Below are 20,039 nucleotides of genomic sequence, written 5' to 3'. Positions count from 1 at the left end.
TGCTATTGGCTGTTTCCATTTGGAATAAATTCCTCTGACCATAAATACACTGGCAGTTAAAGTTGGTTTGAAAATTTTCTCCCCTGTATCACCCATTGCTAGCCCAATGATATAATCTTGATTACGCTCATAAAATAAATTGGCTTTTATGGACATTTCATCGAAGCACAATAAGCAATATTTGCTTTGGGCCTGGAAACTGTCAATCTTTTTTTTTAATAAAATGAAAAACTCGGGATTATCTAACCCTGGTCCTATTCTAACTGCTCTGATTTCTTTTAGCAAAGTGTTAGGCGAGGGAAGGCTATATTTAGCCATCAAGTATTTTTATACACTCGGGGACCAGCAAAATATATTGACAGACATTCAATTTTTAACTCTTTGCTATAACGTCTACCCTTTGGATGTTTATTCGCCTGTGATACTTGCATATTAACACATTTTGCAGTGTCTGGATTGCAAAATTTGAATGTTAGGGACATATATTCCTCCAAAGATATATTGTCTAAGTCATTAATTTTTTAACTCTCAAGTACCTGAACTCTTTCTCGTAAATATTTGTTTTCGGCAGTTATGGACTTGATGTGCTGTCTGTATTTAACCTTCCTTGGGGTATCGAAGGATGAATTGGCTGACGTTTGGCTAGAATTTGGAGATGTCAAAGGAGGAGTAACTGTGATTGGACTCACGGCGATTTCATGTTGAACCTCGGTTTTTAGTTCGGTTTCAACTACATTTGTCTGGTTAGCTGCAAAAATACATTTTATTTAACAAATAAAAAACAACTTAGGGGAATATGTACTCTTAAGCAAGGAACAATTTATTTCGTAGATTTTTTTATACAGGGCGGAACAAAAACTTTAACAAAACTTGACATGTACAGATATCATGCGATTTTTAGCTCATTTTAAAAGGTTAAAAAATCAAAAGGTTTTAGTCTTTTAATAGTGGGACAATTAAAATGAAAGCACTGTACAGTTATTTTTGGTTCACCCTTCGTTTCGCCCAGTATACAAAACATTAAGCTTTATTTTAAATTAAGAAACTATTTTTAATACCTGAATCAAATAGTGGAGGTGGAACCCCGCCTGGAACTATAACATTGTCATCTAGAAGTAGTATTTTTGCAGGAAGTTGCAAGGGCGGTGCACTATACGAATGATCAGTTCTGGAAGTACCCTCGAGAGACGGGAATAGGGTAGGAATTGCAGTGGTTACTAATCGTGTATGAAAGTGACTAGTGAACATCCTCTCTTCAAAATGGATTTCACATATCGAGTAACTTCGATGTAAGTCGATTAGTTTTCCGAACAGGTCCTCGCGATTGGCTTTCATTGCCCATATTCTGGCTCTGTAAATGAATAAAAACATTTTTAAACAACACCTCTATTTAGGGTGTCCCAGATAAGAATGAACTCTACAGGGATCTCATAAACGATTAGAGCTAAAGAGATGTTCAAATTAGGAAAAGTTGCGCCTCACTGAACCCTGCCGGATGATGTTTTAAAATTTGGAAAATTCTCATTACTTCCGAAGATATTTGGGAAAAACCGAAAATTCCAATTTCATTATTAACTTTTTCTGATAATTTAAAACAATAAAACAAAATAAATTTCACGTTTCATAGCCACTTTTTAACCCAACGTTTTCTTCCTCCGCAGTCATCATCAAATATTCGGTTTTTCCCAAAATAGTTTCGGAAGTATTCGAAATCATACTGCAGGGTTTAGTGGGGCCCAACTTTTTCCTAACTTAAACAACTTTGTAGCCCTAATGGTTTACGAGATCCCTGTAGAGTTCATTCTTGTCAGGGACAACCTGTATTCCTATTTGCTTCATTACAATTAATAGTCGTTGATATATATAAAAATAGTAATGTAGGAAAAACAAGGAAAAACACCATAGAAAAAATATCATACAAAAACCCCCCGAAAAAAAAAACAAAAAAAAACCCCATTAAAAGAACACTACGCTTTTGCATACTGTAAATTCCCCAGAAAAAATATACATACTGCTTAATGTGTCCCCGCATAAGAAATGCATACCACTTTTTCTTGGATATAAGGGCATCTTTCGACCACTTGAACGTGGATCTATTTTAAGAAGAGGCAGGTACTTATTTCGAGAGCTGGGTGATATTTAAGGTTTTGGAAGTTGACGCTTTGACCAGCTTTGACGGTAATTTATCTTATATATTCCCAAACAATTTTACGACAACACGGTATGATCAAAAGTTTACTTTTTATTTACTTAAATATGCAAAAAAATATGATGTAAGAACTTACCGATTCGCATCCTTAGGAAAACGATAGAATTTCTTCTTCGAGTTATAACCTTTAATATAACAGTTTCGCACTGCACAAACATGATGATGTCCTGATGGTTTTTTGTCACTCATTTTACTACAGTTAAAAATTCAAAAATAAAACACTATGTTCAAAAGAATCACAAACAAAATGCACAAAACTATACACCCGCCTATGACGGCTAAACGTATAATAAGTAATACTGATCTCCCGACTGCACGCCATAGACGTCTTTTCCCCTAAGAGGCGGAGCATAAAGCCTGCGCGAGGGGATCGACGCAAACCGTTCCCGCCAAGAGAGTGTTTTAGCTGTATAGTAAGTAAGCTGTGGTTTAACCACAGCTGAAGCTGTGGTTTAACAGAGTGTCTCCGATTGAACAGTTCGCATCGTTCCGGCCAGTTATACTTAGTGCGTAAAATAAACATTTTATTGGAACTTTTATTCTTGTAGTTTTTTGAACATTTTTTATTGTTGTGATGACTTCTCACCGTACCTTCTGCAGTGTGGATTCTTGTGATAGTTTACGTGAAAATATTTCATTTTTTCGATTCCCCAAAGATGCCACAAGGTAATAAATTCATCAAATACATAATGTCAGTTATAGGTCAAAAATGTTTCGGTAGTAATGTGATTTAGATACTATTTATAACTAATGTTCAAACTATATTTCGCAGGTGTCAGCAGTGGAAAAAAGCATTTGGTTTTGTTGGAGACCACAAATATGCTAACTTAACACCTGAGCAAGCCTACATTAGAATACGAGTTTGTAGAAAACATTTTGACGATGAATCCTTCACTTCCTCTGGAAAACATTTACTTACCACTGCTGTGCCCTTAAAGTTTCCAAAAAAATTGGACGGTAAGAAATTTTCCACTTCACAAGCATGGAATATTTTTTTTTGAAAGAGTTATTTTCAGGTAATGATCAAAACAATGACAATCCAGGTCCCTCCAGCGTATTAGCTCCTTCAAAATTAGATGCGTGTACACAAACAGATACATGTCATGAAGTTGAACAAGGTAAATGCCAAAGCTCTATGATGATGAACATAATCACTCATTCATATTACAAATGTTTTTTAGAATTAATTCCCAACAAAGAAACTGATTATGTACTACAATCCAATAAGTCAGTCCAAAGTGGGTTATCTCAAGAATTCGTGGAAGGTAAAAATACAATTTTTTGGCTTTCTTCTTCTCCAAATAAAAAAAATAGAAATAACAACTTCCATGAAAGAAGTAAAATCAAAAAAAAATTACAAACACTCTCTGTTGATAGGTTCATGTATATCATTCAAAGACGTTTGAATCATTAACAAAAGGGAATAAAGAGTCCATCTATTTTTTTGATTTGGAGAAGAAGAAAACCAAAAAATTGTTCCTCAAACTTCATTCTCTCCACAAAAAGACCTAATTCCTCAGTAAAAATACACTAATTGGTACTTGAATCTAACCTAAAATTCTTTCTATTTATTCCTCGAATCACTTCTAATATGTGCTAATTTCTTTATAGATGTATCGTGTCAAACTTCTTCCAAATTATCTGATAGCAGTCCCAGAAAGCAAGGACTCAGGAGAAGAATTAAGGAGCTGCAAAGCGAGCTCAAATCTTCGAAAAGGCGCAAAACGGTAACACGAGAAGATGTTGAACAATTTTTGGACGAACAGTACCCACAGGAGGCCACTATGTTGATGAAAAATCAACTGACATTACTCGACAAAAATCCCAAAGGAGCCAGGTACTCTAAAGAAGTCAAGCATTTTGCTTTGAGCTTATTTTTATTAGGACCAGAAGCATACAAGAAATTATCTAAAGTTATGAGATTGCCATCTCCCTCTACTCTGAGAAAGCTGACTGAACATTGGAAAATTACCCCAGGATTCAATGAATTCATTTTTAAAATTTTGGAATTAAGAGTACCTTTGATGTCAGGTAAAACTAAGGATTGTATTTTATGCATTGACGAAATGTCAATCAAATCAAATTTATTTTATAATGTGTCAAGAGACGTCGTCGTTTCGACTTTTATAAAGTCATCCTCAGGGCACTATAAAGTTGCAGTGAATCAGATATAAATACACACATACAGGTGAAAAATTATTAAAATTTGCGACTAGAATCACTTCTGCGGATGTGAGGTCAAGATTGAGTAAATTTGGTACAATTCAATTGACAGTAAAAATGTAATGTAGAGGACAGAGGAGGTCAATTGAATTGTACCAAATTAATGTACTCAATATTGACCTCTCATTCGCAGAAGTGATTCTTGTCGCAAATTTCAATATTTTTTTACCTTGTGTGTATTTATGTCTGATTTACTGTAACTTTGTAGTGCCCTGAAGATGACTTTATAAAAGTCGAAACGTCGGCAACGAAATAATAGTAGTTTCAGTTATTCGACCTAACTCCAACCAACCCCCAGCTAAATATTTGAAATGTGTCTAAATATATATGCCAAAATACTGAATAGATTATAATTATACTATTAGGGTATACTCAAGAAAACAACAAATCACCATTTGATTAGGTAATATGTAAATAAAGATTATTCATCTTCATTTTCTCTTTATTGTGGAGTCCCTTTATAAGTATCTCAACCTTTTTACACGCCCATAATTTAAGAAATCAGATAATTCATGCCAGTTATTACAACGAAATATTCCTCAATTTATTGTTATTAGAATCTCATATTATATAATCATCTCAATGAAAGATCATACAAAAACATAAATACATAATATATAATGAATATGATCAACACTTGACGCCTGACCCTCGTAGACACACTTTCGAGTAAACATATTGTTCGCGCTGCTGACTGACCCTCGTATAACGTTTTCTGCTGGTAGCCGCATGATTTACGACCGCCCCCAAAAAAAGCGGCATATTTTACCCACATCAAAGGAGTTACCAGACTTATTAGAATATCTATGGACGATGCCGAAAGTATGCGTGTCCTTAAAAAAGGGGTGCTCACTAGCAAAGACTACAGAATACTATAAGACGTGTCACTCGCTCATTTTTCGACATCTGAGAAATCTCGCCGCCCGCTAGCGACAGCGGGTAATTACCAGCCGAGGTGTGTGTCGCTTGAAGTTACCAGTTCTCGTCGGCCACGAGATATAAAGGTTGTCCGTATTGTTTGGTATTGTCAAAGACTACAGAATCGGTAAACTTTGGTATTGTGATAGTGTTGTGTTCGTTCGGAGTTCGAAATATTTATTTTGTGAAAATGTCGACGTATTGCTCAGTGGATGGTTGTCTGAGTACGGTGGGAAGCCCAGGTATTTCGTTTTTCCGCTGCCCAAAGTACAGTGAAAGGTATGCATTCAATATATTCACCATTAATTTTTATTTTACCTATCTATACCTTTTATGGTTTTGTTGTATAAAATTATTCATAACGAAATATACCGCCGGCATTTGCCAATCCAAACTCATTTCAATCTTTTTTCAAAATGTTCAGTTTATAGATTGATATACTTGAATTTTTTTTTAGGTGTCAACGTTGGAAAAATGTATTAGGCTTCATTGGGAATCATAGATATGCTACTCTTACCCCAGAGCAGAGTCACAATAGAATTAAAATTTGCAGCTTACATTTTAGAGCCGATGATATTGTGAATTCTCGTATTCATAGCTATGATGTTCCTTCATTGCGTCTGCCTCAAGATGGTTCTCAGAAAGGTTGGTTCAGTGAAGTTTATAGATTCAAATGATGAAAAAATCTTATTCCACTTTTTAACATATGAAATTTACAATATCAATTTTGTTGTTTAAACCTTCCAGATGATGATGCCATTGCCGGTACTAGCAAGGATTTTATTTACATTGATGCTCAGGTTCAAACGGATCAATTAGGATCACGAGGTGAAATATGTTTTCGTTATAATATATACTTACCTGATCTATTTTTATATGCTTCGGAAAAAAAAACGATGACAAGAAAACAATTATTGAAAGTACGTACATCTTTCTTTTAGATGAATGCAGCCAAACATCTGCTAAACTCTCTTCGGGAACTCCAAGAAAAGTGGCATTACGAAAAAAAATTGTATCACTAGAGAAAACAGTAGCTTCAACATCAAAAAGAGCACTGGACGAAACCGGAATTACTCTGGATGATGTTTTCAAGTTTCTGGATCGAAAATATCCTGAGCAATATTGTAAGCTCTTGAAAGCACAGCTTTCTTTGATAAATAAAGCACCAAAAGGGTCCAGGTATAGTGACGAATTCAAACAGTTTGCATTGACTGTTTATTTTCTTGGTCCGAAAGCATACAAAAAATTTTCAACAATTTGTAGATTACCGTCAAAAAGTACACTTCATCGTTTCACGAAAAATTGGATTGTTGAACCAGACTTCAACGATTTTATTTTTCGTGTTATTGAATTCAGGATTGGGCTCATGAAGGAGAAAGAAAGATATTGTATTTTATGCCTAGACGAAATATCTTTGAAATCTCATCTTTATTATGATATTTCCAGAGACAAAATAGTAGGTTTCCAAACAAGTTTGAATGGGACCTCTACTGACATAGCAAGTAGTGCTCTAACAGTAATGGTCAGAGGTTTGGCAAGCAATTGGAAAATACCACTTGCATACTTTTTCTATAAGACATCAGCAACTTCTGATGATTTGAAAGATATTTTGTTCAAAACGGTACGAAGATGCAAAAGTATAGGCCTAAATGTCATGGGGGTGGTTTCCGATCAGGGTTCAAATTTTCAGAAGTTGGTGAAAACTTTGAATGTTACAGACGAAAATCCCATATTTCTGATAGACGATCATAAACTTGTATATTTGTTTGATATCCCGCACTTACTGAAGTCGACACGAAACAATTTGTTTTCCTATCAGTTTTTACTTCAGGGTGGAGAAACAAGAAAACATTACATAGAAACAATGTATAATTATGATAGAACTAAACAATATAAATTGGCTCTTAAACTTAATAATGACCACATTTATCGAAATAATTTTCAAAAAATGAAAGTCACGTTGGCTTCCCAAGTTCCCATCAAGAGATATTGTTGACCATGTAATAGAGATGGAAAACATATTCATTGAAAATTTTGATAAAATCGGCAGTGAGAAGGGAATTGGACAGTATTTGAAAACAAAATATTCGAAAATTCTTTTCTCACATCCATGTCAAAAATTCCTCTTCGATTATTATATATCTTTATATACAAGAGTTCGGATATACTTTACTTTAAAATTCATGAACCAGGACATGAAGATTGTTAGGAAACATAAATCATGCAATGTAAAATTGAATATTTTAAATCATTTATAAACATATAACATTATATAATTGTATTATTTTTGTTAATAAAACATGTTTTTCTGAATGTATGTTTATCATTTCATCAGTAAATCACTCTGATCTGTTTCTTAGATCATTTATTCATGAGTTTATCTATCATGTTTCTAGAAGTTGATCGACAAACAACTACTTTCGTATCTTTGTTTATCTGTCTGATACAACCGAGCAAGCGAAGTTTCAACTTTGGAACGTCCCCTGTAGATATCGCGAATAGGAACTGCCCTCGTATAACTGTCATGCGGCCGGCGGCTTCCAGACATCGTCTGTCGGCGATATGATTTATGGAAATCGCAAAAAATGCAATCCTGAGCCGTACCGACAAACGAATTCCTTGGAGTGAACCAACTTATAGTATTCGGTAAACTTTGTCACTAGTACTGTCTGTTATGTCTTTATAGTCGAAAGTTGTACAAGAATATGGTACTAATGTTACCAATACTAACCGGTAGGAGTTACCTAAAAAAACGTGAATGCGTGGTTATTTTTAAAACATATCCATTTCATAGGTTATTTGCTATTTCTGTCTGATGAATAGAACTAAAAGAGGACTGATGGTTTTGAAATGAAAGATCTTTTTCTTCAACTTCAGTACTCTGATTTGAAAAACTTCATTGAATTTTTCAATTTCTATATCGAAGCAGATATAGAATACAGGGTGTCCCTGGACTTCCTCTTTTCCCTCTCGGAAATGTATAGATGGGGTCAAAATATCACCAGTACTTCATATAACTTTTTTTCCTAAAATCCTTCGTTACCAAGTAACGGGCCCTTGAAGTTACAAAATGAAAGATGTTTTTCTTTGATAACTTTTCAAGTGAATATTCAAAATTATCCAAATTTTGGTAATTGACTAAACAAATGAATTCCTTCGATGAGCTTTCATGCAGGAGTCAGTTGTTTTGCTACAAAGTCAGGAACGGACTACCCCCGATGGTCCACACCCCAAAACTTTGAAATGACAGATATTTTTCAATATTTTTCAACAAATTGAGGTTACTTGGACAATTTTATGAATAAAAGTACTCGTGTGGAAAGTCGATCGGAGCAACGAGTCTTGATAAAAATGTAGTTTCACTCGACGACATCAAACCCGCTTGTCCACCATTATTTGAAATGAATAATTATCAAAGCAGAAATAATAATGATAACGTTAATTCAACAACATTTATCCTGAGATGTCTACCATTATTCGAAAATATTAGTTTTTAAGGAAAATGGAAATGATAGGTAAAATGTTCGTGTTAAACGTGTTTGCATTTTTATAATGCAAACACGTTTAACTAACGAAACTCAAGAGCCTCAAGAGCAAACAGAAATGAAAAATCCGCTACAGAAACTGCTCGATATGACCACCTTCTCTCTCTATACATTTTCTTAGTCTGCGAAGACACCCTCTCTGTACTTGAAATAGCATTCCAGGATCGTTTCGTATGGCTTCACAATGTAATGTTATTCTATTCAACAATGCATCTCTTGTGTGAATAGGTGTAGCGTAAACAAGGCTTTTCAGATGGCCCCACAGAAAGAAATCCAATGGATTTAAATCCGAAGACCGCGATGGCCTTGAATATGGCCCACCTCTACCAATCCATCTATTGTGGAAAATATGGTTCAGATGGTCACGCACAATCAAACTAAAATGAGGAGCAGCGCCATCATGCATAAACCACATATCTCTTCGGGTTTGCAATGGAACATGTTCCAAAAGTCCATTCAAATCGTTCTGAATGAACTCCAAATAACGTTCTCCATTTAATCGGTCCTGTAGAACGAATGGTCCTATAAGATGGTTTCCTATGATACCAGCCCAAACATTCACGTTGAATTTCCGTTGGTGTTTGGTTTGCAATATCCCATGGGGATTTTCTTTGGCCCATATATGGAGATTATGAGAGTTGATAACTCCATCTCTACTGAAACCTGCTTCATCAGTGAATAAAACTCGATTAATAAAAGTCATATCCTCTCTTTGCCTATCCATGAACCAATTGGCATATTCCAGTCGTGCTGGAAAATCTTGAGGTGTCATGGCATGTACCTTCTGGATGTGAAATGGGTGGAGCAGTTGTTCCCTAATTATTCTATGAATAGTGGACTTGGATGTATGGAACTGTTCTGATAGATTTCTGATGCTCATTGAAGGATCATCAGCGACGGCTTCCAAAATATTTTCCTCCAATACAACGGTACGTACAGTCCTAGGAGCGCCTTCACCACCTCGTTTTGGCAAAACTGTACCTACAATAATATCGAAATAAAACAACGTGCTCAAATTAATTATCAATTATTACATACCTGTCTCCCTCAAGCTGCGATCGACACGCTCGAATGTTTCTCTTGACGGTACCGTTCGATTGGGAAAATGCTCGGAATACAGACGACGAGCTTCTGCAGCATTACAAAATGCTCGTCCATAAAATACATGCATATCTGCATATTCATTGAATGTAAACTGTTCGGCCATATCAAAAAAATTCAAAATATCCTATAGATTATTGACAATACAATGATAGTCATATGACAACGCACCACTCAACAAAACAAAATCGCATTCCAGTTTCTCATTTTTTATCAAAACTTTCTAAAAGGTTTTTTTGTCAACATCTGTGAAAGAAATGGATCATAATTATTCCCTGGATATTTTTCACCTGATCATGTGCAGCCGTTTTTGTAGTTCATTCGTTTGCTTTTTATTAGTATAGTAAATATTTTTTACGATGTGCGTTTTTTCAGCTAAATTTAGATTCGTGTTGAAGAATTTCTCCCATAAAATTATAGTTATCAGTGAAGCTCCTCAACAGTTTAGCTGTGAAGAAGAATTTGAAACATTCGAATGTTGAGATTCATGAGATTCAGATAACTGATCAACACGAAACGTGATTATTCCACACGTATTATGTACATACAAAATATGGAATGAATTCGATATTTCATAGTAGAGTAGCTTGTTAGTTTAAAAACACCACGAATCTACAGAACTTGATATTTCTTTTGAAAAAATATCTGCTATCACAATTGTGACTTAAACTTCCATATAGGTACTGTACTGTTTGTTTACGTCTTCATTTTAGCATACTTTGTATTATTCCTGTTATAAATGTTGTTGAATTAACGTTATCATTATTATTTCTGCTTTGATAATTATTCATTTCAAATTATGGTGGACGAGCGGGTTTGATGTCGTCGAGTAGAACTACATTTTTATCAAGACTCGTTGCTCCGATCGACTTTCCACACGAGTACTTCTATTCATAAAATTGTCCAAGTAACCTTATTTTGTTGAAAAATATTGAAAAATATCTGTCATTTCAAAGTTTTGGGGTGTGGACCATCGGGGGTAGTCCGTTCCTGACTTTGTAGCAAAACAACTGACTCCTGCATGAAAGCTCATCGACGGAATTCATTTGTTTAGTCAATTACCAAAATTTGGATGATTTTTGAATATTCACTTGAAAAGTTATCATAGAAAAACATTTTTCATTTTGTAACTTCGAGGGCCCGTAACTTGGTTACGAAGACTTTTAGGAAAAAAAGTTATATGAAGTACTGGTGATATTTTGACCCCATCTATACATTCCCTAGAGGAAAAGAGGAAGTCCAGGGACACCTTGTATATCACAATATATTATAGATAAAGATTAGAGTCACTTTACTATTTGTTCTAGGTCTATAAATTACTCTCAATGAATTTATTCTGACAGTATGGGATTTGGCTACTGTAAAATATTTGCCGATGACTTGGGTGACTTTGGTTCATCGATTTTCAGAAGTCCTTAATTCGAATATCACCATTTTTTCAGGGATATGATGCAGCGGTTACTGTTGGAACGCATAACCAATACTTTGGTTAGTTTCGGACCATACCTAAAATGCCACATATTCGCGAATCACTCAATTACATCAATTTTTCACAATGTAATCTAATCACTTCACAAGTCACCCTGAACGAGCTGAAAAAGCTCTTGTATAGGGAAACTCGTAATTGAATTCATCAAAAATTTGAAAATCAAATGTTTTTCTGCGATTGGCATTGAACGTCAGTTTGAGTGACAGTTATCGATCATAGGAGTGATATTTCCAATGCCTATGAATTAAAATATGATATTTTCCATTTGATCCATTCTCATTCGATATATCTCATCACTTATACATGACTTTAACTTTGGTCTTCAGGTTTTTATACCTGACGTTTCATCTACTGCTGCGGTATATATTTTCAAAGTCGATGTGGTAACGGTCGCAATACCCGAGCTGGTGCTCTAGTTCTTGTTTTTGTTGTATCCAATGCATCAACTACTATTTCCATACATCAACACGTCATCATCATCTTGTAGAAATACCAACTTTTTCGAAATTCTTAATGAGCATTTCAATCTATTTTTTTTATTGAATCGATTAGATAAAAATTTTTCTTGACTGATAGGAACTTCCATCGATTCACTGAAGTGCATTTCACAAGATGTAGAAACGGCTGCGGTTCGTCTTAGTTGTTCCATCATTTTGATATTTTTACTGGTATCGGAGTAATCATCAAAAATGACAACAGTATTTTGACCAAAATTGTTTGATAAATATTCAAAATATTTGTCAATGATAATATTGAATGTATAATTTTTTGCCATACAACACGATTCATAAAAAATCCACTATAAATTATGTATGTTGCATCATCACAAACTAATTGATAATTAATTGGCTCCAAGTATTGATATATTTTTGATTTCTGAGTTTTTCTCATGCCAACATTATCAAATGGTGGTATTGGATATGGACTTAATTCATATTGTAATTATTCAAAATGATTTTCCTCAATATTTTTATTTAAACTAATTCGTTGAAATAGCAATATCGGATCGATGGGTACCTGATAGTTATGAACCATGATACAAGTGTTTACTGATGATAATGGATGAACTATGTCAGAGCCTTTCAATGTCATTTTGTCGAATGTTACACCTATCATTTATTTAATCGACTGCAGACCAATTTCTTTGGCATTATAACAGTTGATTTGATTATTGCCAACAATTCCTGTTGATATAGAAACTACTTCGTTGAAGGATTATGTAAAGTAAGTTTTCCAATGTCATTAGTATCTCTTTCAATGCGTGAATCTCTTGAGTCGACATGTTGATCCGCGGTATCAAATGAGTGGTCACAAAAACGCCATAATGAAGGTGTATACCGAAATTCAGCTCAGTAAGAGTTTTTCCGCAGATTGAGGTTTAAAGAACCTAATATGACTAGATTGAACCTTCTTTGTTGAGAACATGTTCGGCCACAGCAGACTTGTCGGTTTGCCTGAACCTGTCGCCTCGGAACTGTCGCCGCAGCATAAAAACTTGCAGACCACGGCCTGAAAATAGCTTTCATACAGGTATTTTTGGAGCTTTCAAAATGAATTGCAGAATTTGTAATTTCTCTAGTAATTAGTACTTTTTGGTGCTTTGAAAGGGCTCGCAGTTCAAAACATTTGGATGTACATACAGTAGTGTTGATATCCATCTTTTCTTATTATTGTCGTAATCCATGAATTTTCTGTAATATATTTCATACAGTTTTCTAGATTTTTTAGACAACAAATTATATTCTCCATTGTTTGCCAAATCTTTGATTTTGGGATGGAAGATGGCTATTTTTAACTGAACAAATCAGAAAATGTGGAACCCGGACTTTCTTTAGCAACGGCACCGTTGATGTGATTGAACAGGGCAATCACGTCAACGTCATACCTATAACTATCACTGTGCACATAATTATTATCCATATTTAAAATTACACTAGCGTCTTCTGGTAAGTACGGTGTAAAATATAATAATAATTATTATCAGAAAATACGATTTAACAATTTAGAATCAAAAGTTTCATTTCGATTTTTCAAACAGACTATATAAATAAAATCGAAAAAAAAAAATGTTTGTCAGGACAGAGTAGTAAATCTGTTACTTCTATGCTTAGTCTAACAAATCAGTATTCTTGTGGTAATGGACTTCCATCAGTTTTTTGCCAACTCCATCAATATTTTTTATATTGTTTCATTTAAACATATAAACTGAAAAATTATTACGTGTTAGAAATGTCTGTCATATTTAGTGATAAATATGACAGACTTTCAGATATTAATTTCCAAGAACAAATTAAAGCCTGAGAAAAAACAAGCCATTGTATACGGAACAGAAGAATTTTCAAATTTGAAGGAAAACCTTAAAATGAAAAACCATTCAATTATTGTTTCACCCAGAACAACCAAAATAGTAAAAATACCCGTAAACAAAAAAAAAGGTTTAGGATTTTTAAAATATCAGAAATATGATAATTTAGTCGAATCACCTCAAGCACTTGTTAATATCGAAAATTATTCTGCATACACTACTATTACAAACGCACAAACTTTTCCAATTGAAATATCCATCGAAGAACCATTTGAAATTGAATTATTAAATAAAATAGAAGTAAATTTCATCAAAAAAATGAAAACTAATGAAGAATTAGACAATTTCAAAGATAACATTCGAAAAGCAATTTTAAAAAATTCACGCTTCGAACATTTTAATTTAGAAGAAAAACGAACAATAAAAAATTCATATAATGAATACCGAGATATTTTCTATAATAATAAATCAATTCTACCATTTACAAAAAATGAAATTCGACAGTAAATAAACATAACAGATGAAACTCCAATTCATACAAAAACTTAAAGATACACTGAAGTTCATAAACAAAAAGTTAAAAACCAAATTGAAAAAATATTACAAGGTATAATTCAATCATCAACGTCACCATTTTCAAGCCCTATTTGGATAGTTCCAAAAAAATTAGACCCCTCAGGACAAAAAAAATGAAGATTAGTAATTGATTACCGCAAACTTAATGAACGAACAATAGATGACAAATACCCTTTACCGAACATTAACGTTATTTTAGACAAATTAGGAAAAAGTCATTATTTTACCACACTAGACTTAACGAATGGTTTTCACCAAATATTAATGCACCCTGATGACATACAAAAAACTGCTTTTCCAACGGAAAACGGACATTACGAATATAAACTTATGCTCTATGGATTAAGAAATGCCAGAAGTACATTTCAACGAGTAATGGATAATATATCACGAGGTTTACGAAATGAAACATGTTTAGTATATTTGGACGACAAAGTTATTTTCAGTATATCTTCACAAGAACATTTACAACGTCAACAAAATGTATCTGAAAGACTAAGGCAAGCCAATTTTAAAATTCAATTAGATAAATAAGAATTTTTGAGAAAAGTAACCAGTTACAGTAACGCCCGAAGGACTAAAACCAAAATCCGATAGAACTGAAGCTTTCAAAAAATTTCCAATTCATACAGAGAAATTGAAAGTTTCTTAGGATTTGTAGGATAGATAATACACAAAATTTACATACAAGATTTTGCAAAAATAGCAAAACCATTAACTCCATGTTTAAAAAAAGATTAAAAAGTAGTACATGACACAAAACTCATAACAGCATTTAATATATGTAAAAATATTTCAATTATTGCACCTATATTACAATATCCTGACTTACTCTCAAAAGAAATTTATTTTAACAACCGATGCATCAAACGTATCAGTAGGAGCCGTTCTATCTCAAGGAATAATTGGTTTAGATAAACCAGTAGCCTTTGCTTAACGACCTTCAAATGAAACAGAACAAAAATATAGTACAATTGAAAAACAATTATTAGCAATTGTATGGGCCTGTAAATACTTCAGACCGTATCTTTTTGGAAAAAAAATCACAATTTTCGCAGATCATCTCCCACTTGTTTGGCTTTTTGAACTGAAAAAACCCAATTCAAAATTAGTACGCTGAATACTGGAACTAGAAGAATTTGGTTATGAAGTAATATATAAAAAAGGTAAATTAAACACAAACGCATTATCCCGAATTCAAATTAACTCAGTAGAAAATGAATCTATAATCAATAACCCAGGCGACATTGTCGAAGAAACCATGGTTCTATACAGAATACTAGTAAACCCCAAACTCAACAAAAAATAAAAATTTTATGAAACATTCAAATGAAATCACCAACTAAAGAACAACCACCTTCAATTGAAGAATATTCAGACAGTACTCAACATAGTTATGTAGATGAAACGACAAATGAAGGAATAAAAATCCATGATGAAATAATAAATAATGAAAGTGATGAAATTTTATTATTTACACATATTCACTTGATAATGAAAGTGAAACATTAAAACTATGAAAATTATAGAATTTATGCAGTAACAATTCCAGAGAGAAATAAGGAAAATATTATATCTGAATTTCTTAGAATTTCTATTCAGAACAAAACTTATTGCATATATTTTCATTCAGAAAAACTTTAATAGAAATTTTATTGAAGAATATTCAGAACACTCCTCAGAAAAAGGACCTAAAATAATAAGATGCACAAAAAACGTAAAAATTGTTACTGATGAAAATGATCAACTTTTATTTACAAAATAAACAAAACCCTAAAAAAATTAAAAAAGAATTATTATTGGATCAAAATGAAAAAAACAGTAACAGACTATATAAACTCATGTGACATAATATGTCAAAGAGAAAAATATGCTAGAAAAAATCCTTACGTACCACTTATGTTATGAAAAACACCTTCAAAACCTTTTCAATTTGTTCATATAGATATTTATTCAATATGATAATCAAATGTATCTAACTTTAGTCGACGCGTTTAAGAAATTTGCCCAAGCAATACCAATATCCAGAAAAACCGGTATACATATTGGCAACGCCCTAATTAAATATTTTTCATCTTTTGTATCACCAGAAAATCTAATAACAACGGAACAACGGAACAGAATTTAATTATGAAACTGTAAAAAAAATATTAAACTTAAACTTAGAATAAACATTCATTTTACCACTCCATGAATCTAATAGAATAGCTGAGATTCCACTCAACAATAATTGAACATTTAGGAATTCTTCAAGAACTGTACCCCGAAGCAAAAGACCTTATGGACTATGCAATTATAGGATATAATGAATCCATACATAGTGCAACGAATTTCAAACTTTCAAACTAGTTTTTGGATCCATATGACTTATTTACACCACCCTCATTTTTCACAGACTATGTTGAAAATCATAAAAGAAAATTAGAACACGTTTATGACAATACCAAAAAATTAATTGAAATCAAGAAAGCAAAAATTATTGAAAAAACAAATATACACAGAGATACAAATAATGATTATCAAGTAGGACTTACCGTATCTAAACAAAATCCACAAGAAAGAAATAAAAAACTCAATACATTTATAAGACCTTATACTATATCAATATTATTAGGTAGAAAAAGAGTAGAAATTGCAAGTAAACAAAGGCCAGATAGAAAAGAAATTGTTCATATTGAAGAGCTTAGAAAGAAACTTCTTATTTCAGACTCTTCATCCAAAGCAACGCAGAAATGAACGCACCAACATTTCATTAACTAATGAACTCAATTCTTCGATTAGAAGAAAACAAAAACGAGGACTTATTGATGGATCAGGATCAATTATCAGGTCGATAACTGGGTAACCAAACAAAATGATGCAGAAAAATATGACAGAGCAATTGAAATACTTTCACCAAATCAAAATAAAATGGAAACTTCCATATTAAATCAAATAACACTGTTACAAAGATCAATTGATAATTTCAAAAACAATACACAAATTCTTATGCATAATCAAGAACTCTTGAACCCCCGATTAGAAATCATTGAAAAACTTATACAAGTTAAAGAAGTCAAAAATCTTGAAATAAATCAATTTTCAATAATACAAATAACGATTTCACAAATATCCACTGCATTTCAAGCAATTTACGATATCTTAAAGAAAATAGAAATTGCTATAACTGTTTCGAAAATGAATATTTTCCATAATTCCATGACAACCAAATGAGATATTAAAAGAAGTCGAAAATATTCCCAAAAATTTAACCACAAGTGAACTACCATTTGAAACTAAAATAGAAAACAGTTTACCATTTGAGAAGATAATTGATATCAAAGCATATTAAAATATAATAAAATTATCTATATTATCGAAATACCGATAGTCGAAATGGAAAATTATTATTATCATCATTGATATACCTTACCAACTCCAAAGAATAATTCCTTCAAAACAATTATTCCTAAATCCAAATATCTTATTTTGAATGAATAAATCTATGTACTTTTCGACACAAGCTGTAATGAAATCATTATGCCAAATAAACAATCCAGAAATGATCACAGAAGAAGCCTCTTGTGAAATCCAGATGCTTAAATATTCCAAGAAATTAAATAACTATAACTCAGTGCCTGTAAGTATTAATAGAACGAAGATACAGAAAATTAAAGAAAATAAATGAATTATCATCATATCAAGCCAAAAAGTCGCTAAAAAAACTTGCATAAATAGTAGAGAATCAATTCCTCCCCAAGGGAAATTTTATTTTTGAACTTACTTTTCAATGTGAAGTGAAAATAGACAATACAGTCATGAGAAGTTAACAAAACCCTACAAAACTTATTGGCGTGAAGTTATCCACAGATTTCTGGCCACACATGCCGACGTAGAGGAAAATAAAAATCTGTGGTTGGGATACAAAATTATTAGCACCCGTACTAATATCTGTGGCTGGAAATACCTATTCACTATAGGTTGAACGTGAAATTATTGAGACTATTTGGTGTTTAACATTTTTATAGAGTCTTGAGTAGACTGAGGCGTTGATAATCCTTTTCTCATCAACAATACAGATTAAGGGAAAGATAAAATTGAAAATATTAGACTTACTTTCCAATACCCCATATAGAAATGATATCCGATGATGTGCGTCCATCAAAATCACACAACTTCCATAGTTTCTTGAGAAGATTAACTTGGTGATAACAGTTTTCTTGTTATCTAAACAGATTTCGACCAAGAAATTGTTGAAACAATCAGACTCATTTTTTGAGATTCCTTGTATTCATGAAAATCACACAACTCTTATAGAATTTTGAATAGATCAACACAGTGAAAACCGTTTTTTTGTTACCCATACGGAATTCGAGAATAAAATTGTTGAAACGATCAAACTAACTTTTTCAACCCCTTGTAGAATTGAAACCAGATGATGTGCGTGCATAAAAATCGCATAAGTCTTATGGAATCTTGGGTAGATTGACGTAGTGATAACAATTTCCTTGTCACCCGAAGAGACTTCGAAAACAAAAATGTTGAAACAATCAGACTCATTTTTTGAGATTCCTTTTAGAATTGGAACCAGAAGATGTGCGTTCATCAAAACTACATAACTGTTATGGAATCTTGGGTAGATCGATATAATGAAAACCGTTTTCTTGTCATCCATACAGATTTCCAGGAAAAAATATTGAAACAATCAGACTCACTTTTTAAAACACCTTGTAGAATTGGAACTAGAAGATGTGCGTTCATGAAAACTACATAACTGTTATAGAATCTTGGGTAGATCGATATAGTGAAAACCGTTTTCTTGTCACCCATACAGATTTCCAGGAAAAAATATTGAAACAATCAGACTCACTTTTTAAAACACCCTGTAGAATTGGAACTAGGAGATGTGCGTTCATGAAAATTACACAACTGTTATATAATCTTAGTTAGATTGATATAGTGTAAACCGTTTTCTTGTCACCCATACAGATTTCCAGGAAAAAATATTGAAACAATCAGATTCACTTTTTAAAACACCTTGTAGAATTGGAACTAGAAGATGTGCGTTCATGAAAATTACACAACTGTTATAGAATCTTAGTAAGATCGATATAGTGTAAACCGTTTTCTTGTCACCCATACAGATTTCCAGGAAAAAATATTGAAACAATCAGACTCACTTTTTGAAACACCTTGTAGAATTGGAACTAGGAGATGTGCGTTCATGAAAACTACATATCTGTTATAGAATCTTGGGTAGATCGATATCGTGAAAACCGTTTTCTTGTCACCCATACAGATTTCCAGGAAAAAATATTGAAACAATCAGACTCACTTTTTAAAACACCTTATAGAATTGTAACCAGAAGATGTGCGTTCATGAAAATTACACATCTGTTATAGAATCTCAGGCAGATCGATATAGTGAAAACTGTTTTCTTGTCACCCATACAGATTTCGATAAAAAGTGTTGCAACAATCAGACTCATTTTTTGAGATTCCTTGTAGAATTAGAACCAGAAGATGTGCGTTCATGAAAATTACATAACTGTTATAGAATCTTGGGTAGATCGATATAGTGATAACTGTTTTCTTGTCACCCATACAGATTTCGAGAAAAAAATTGTTGCAACAATCAGACTCATTTTTTGAGATTCCTTGTAGAATTGGAACCAGAAGATGTGCGTTCATGAA

The 20,039-nt window shown here is 32.9% G+C and overlaps 2 protein-coding genes across 2 annotated transcripts; both read right to left on the bottom strand.

Annotated features, from left to right (window-relative positions):
* Positions 1–516: 516 nt before the first annotated feature.
* Positions 517–2,460, bottom strand: LOC141486883 (uncharacterized). The gene is made up of 3 exons (XM_074185484.1): positions 2,286–2,460; positions 1,059–1,351; positions 517–748 (listed from the first exon to the last, which is right to left on the bottom strand). The coding sequence occupies exons 1-3, from the start codon at positions 2,396–2,398 to the stop codon at positions 522–524; spliced, it is 633 nt and encodes a 210-aa protein (XP_074041585.1). The 5' UTR covers positions 2,399–2,460; the 3' UTR covers positions 517–521.
* Positions 2,461–8,076: 5,616 nt separating this feature from the next.
* Positions 8,077–10,671, bottom strand: LOC141486897 (uncharacterized). Its single transcript, XM_074185501.1, has 3 exons — positions 9,934–10,671; positions 9,266–9,876; positions 8,077–8,094 (listed from the first exon to the last, which is right to left on the bottom strand). Exons 1-3 carry the CDS (start codon positions 10,100–10,102, stop codon positions 8,077–8,079), a joined length of 798 nt encoding a protein of 265 aa, XP_074041602.1. The 5' UTR covers positions 10,103–10,671.
* Between the last annotated feature and the right edge of the window lie 9,368 nt (positions 10,672–20,039).

Source organism: Leptinotarsa decemlineata, unplaced genomic scaffold, assembly GCF_025532065.1.
Source record: "Leptinotarsa decemlineata unplaced genomic scaffold, Ldec_3_MD MMD2_tig00026375_RagTag_RagTag, whole genome shotgun sequence".
NCBI classification, from domain to species: domain Eukaryota; kingdom Metazoa; phylum Arthropoda; class Insecta; order Coleoptera; family Chrysomelidae; genus Leptinotarsa; species Leptinotarsa decemlineata.
This window is presented reverse-complemented; position numbering and strand designations above follow the sequence as displayed.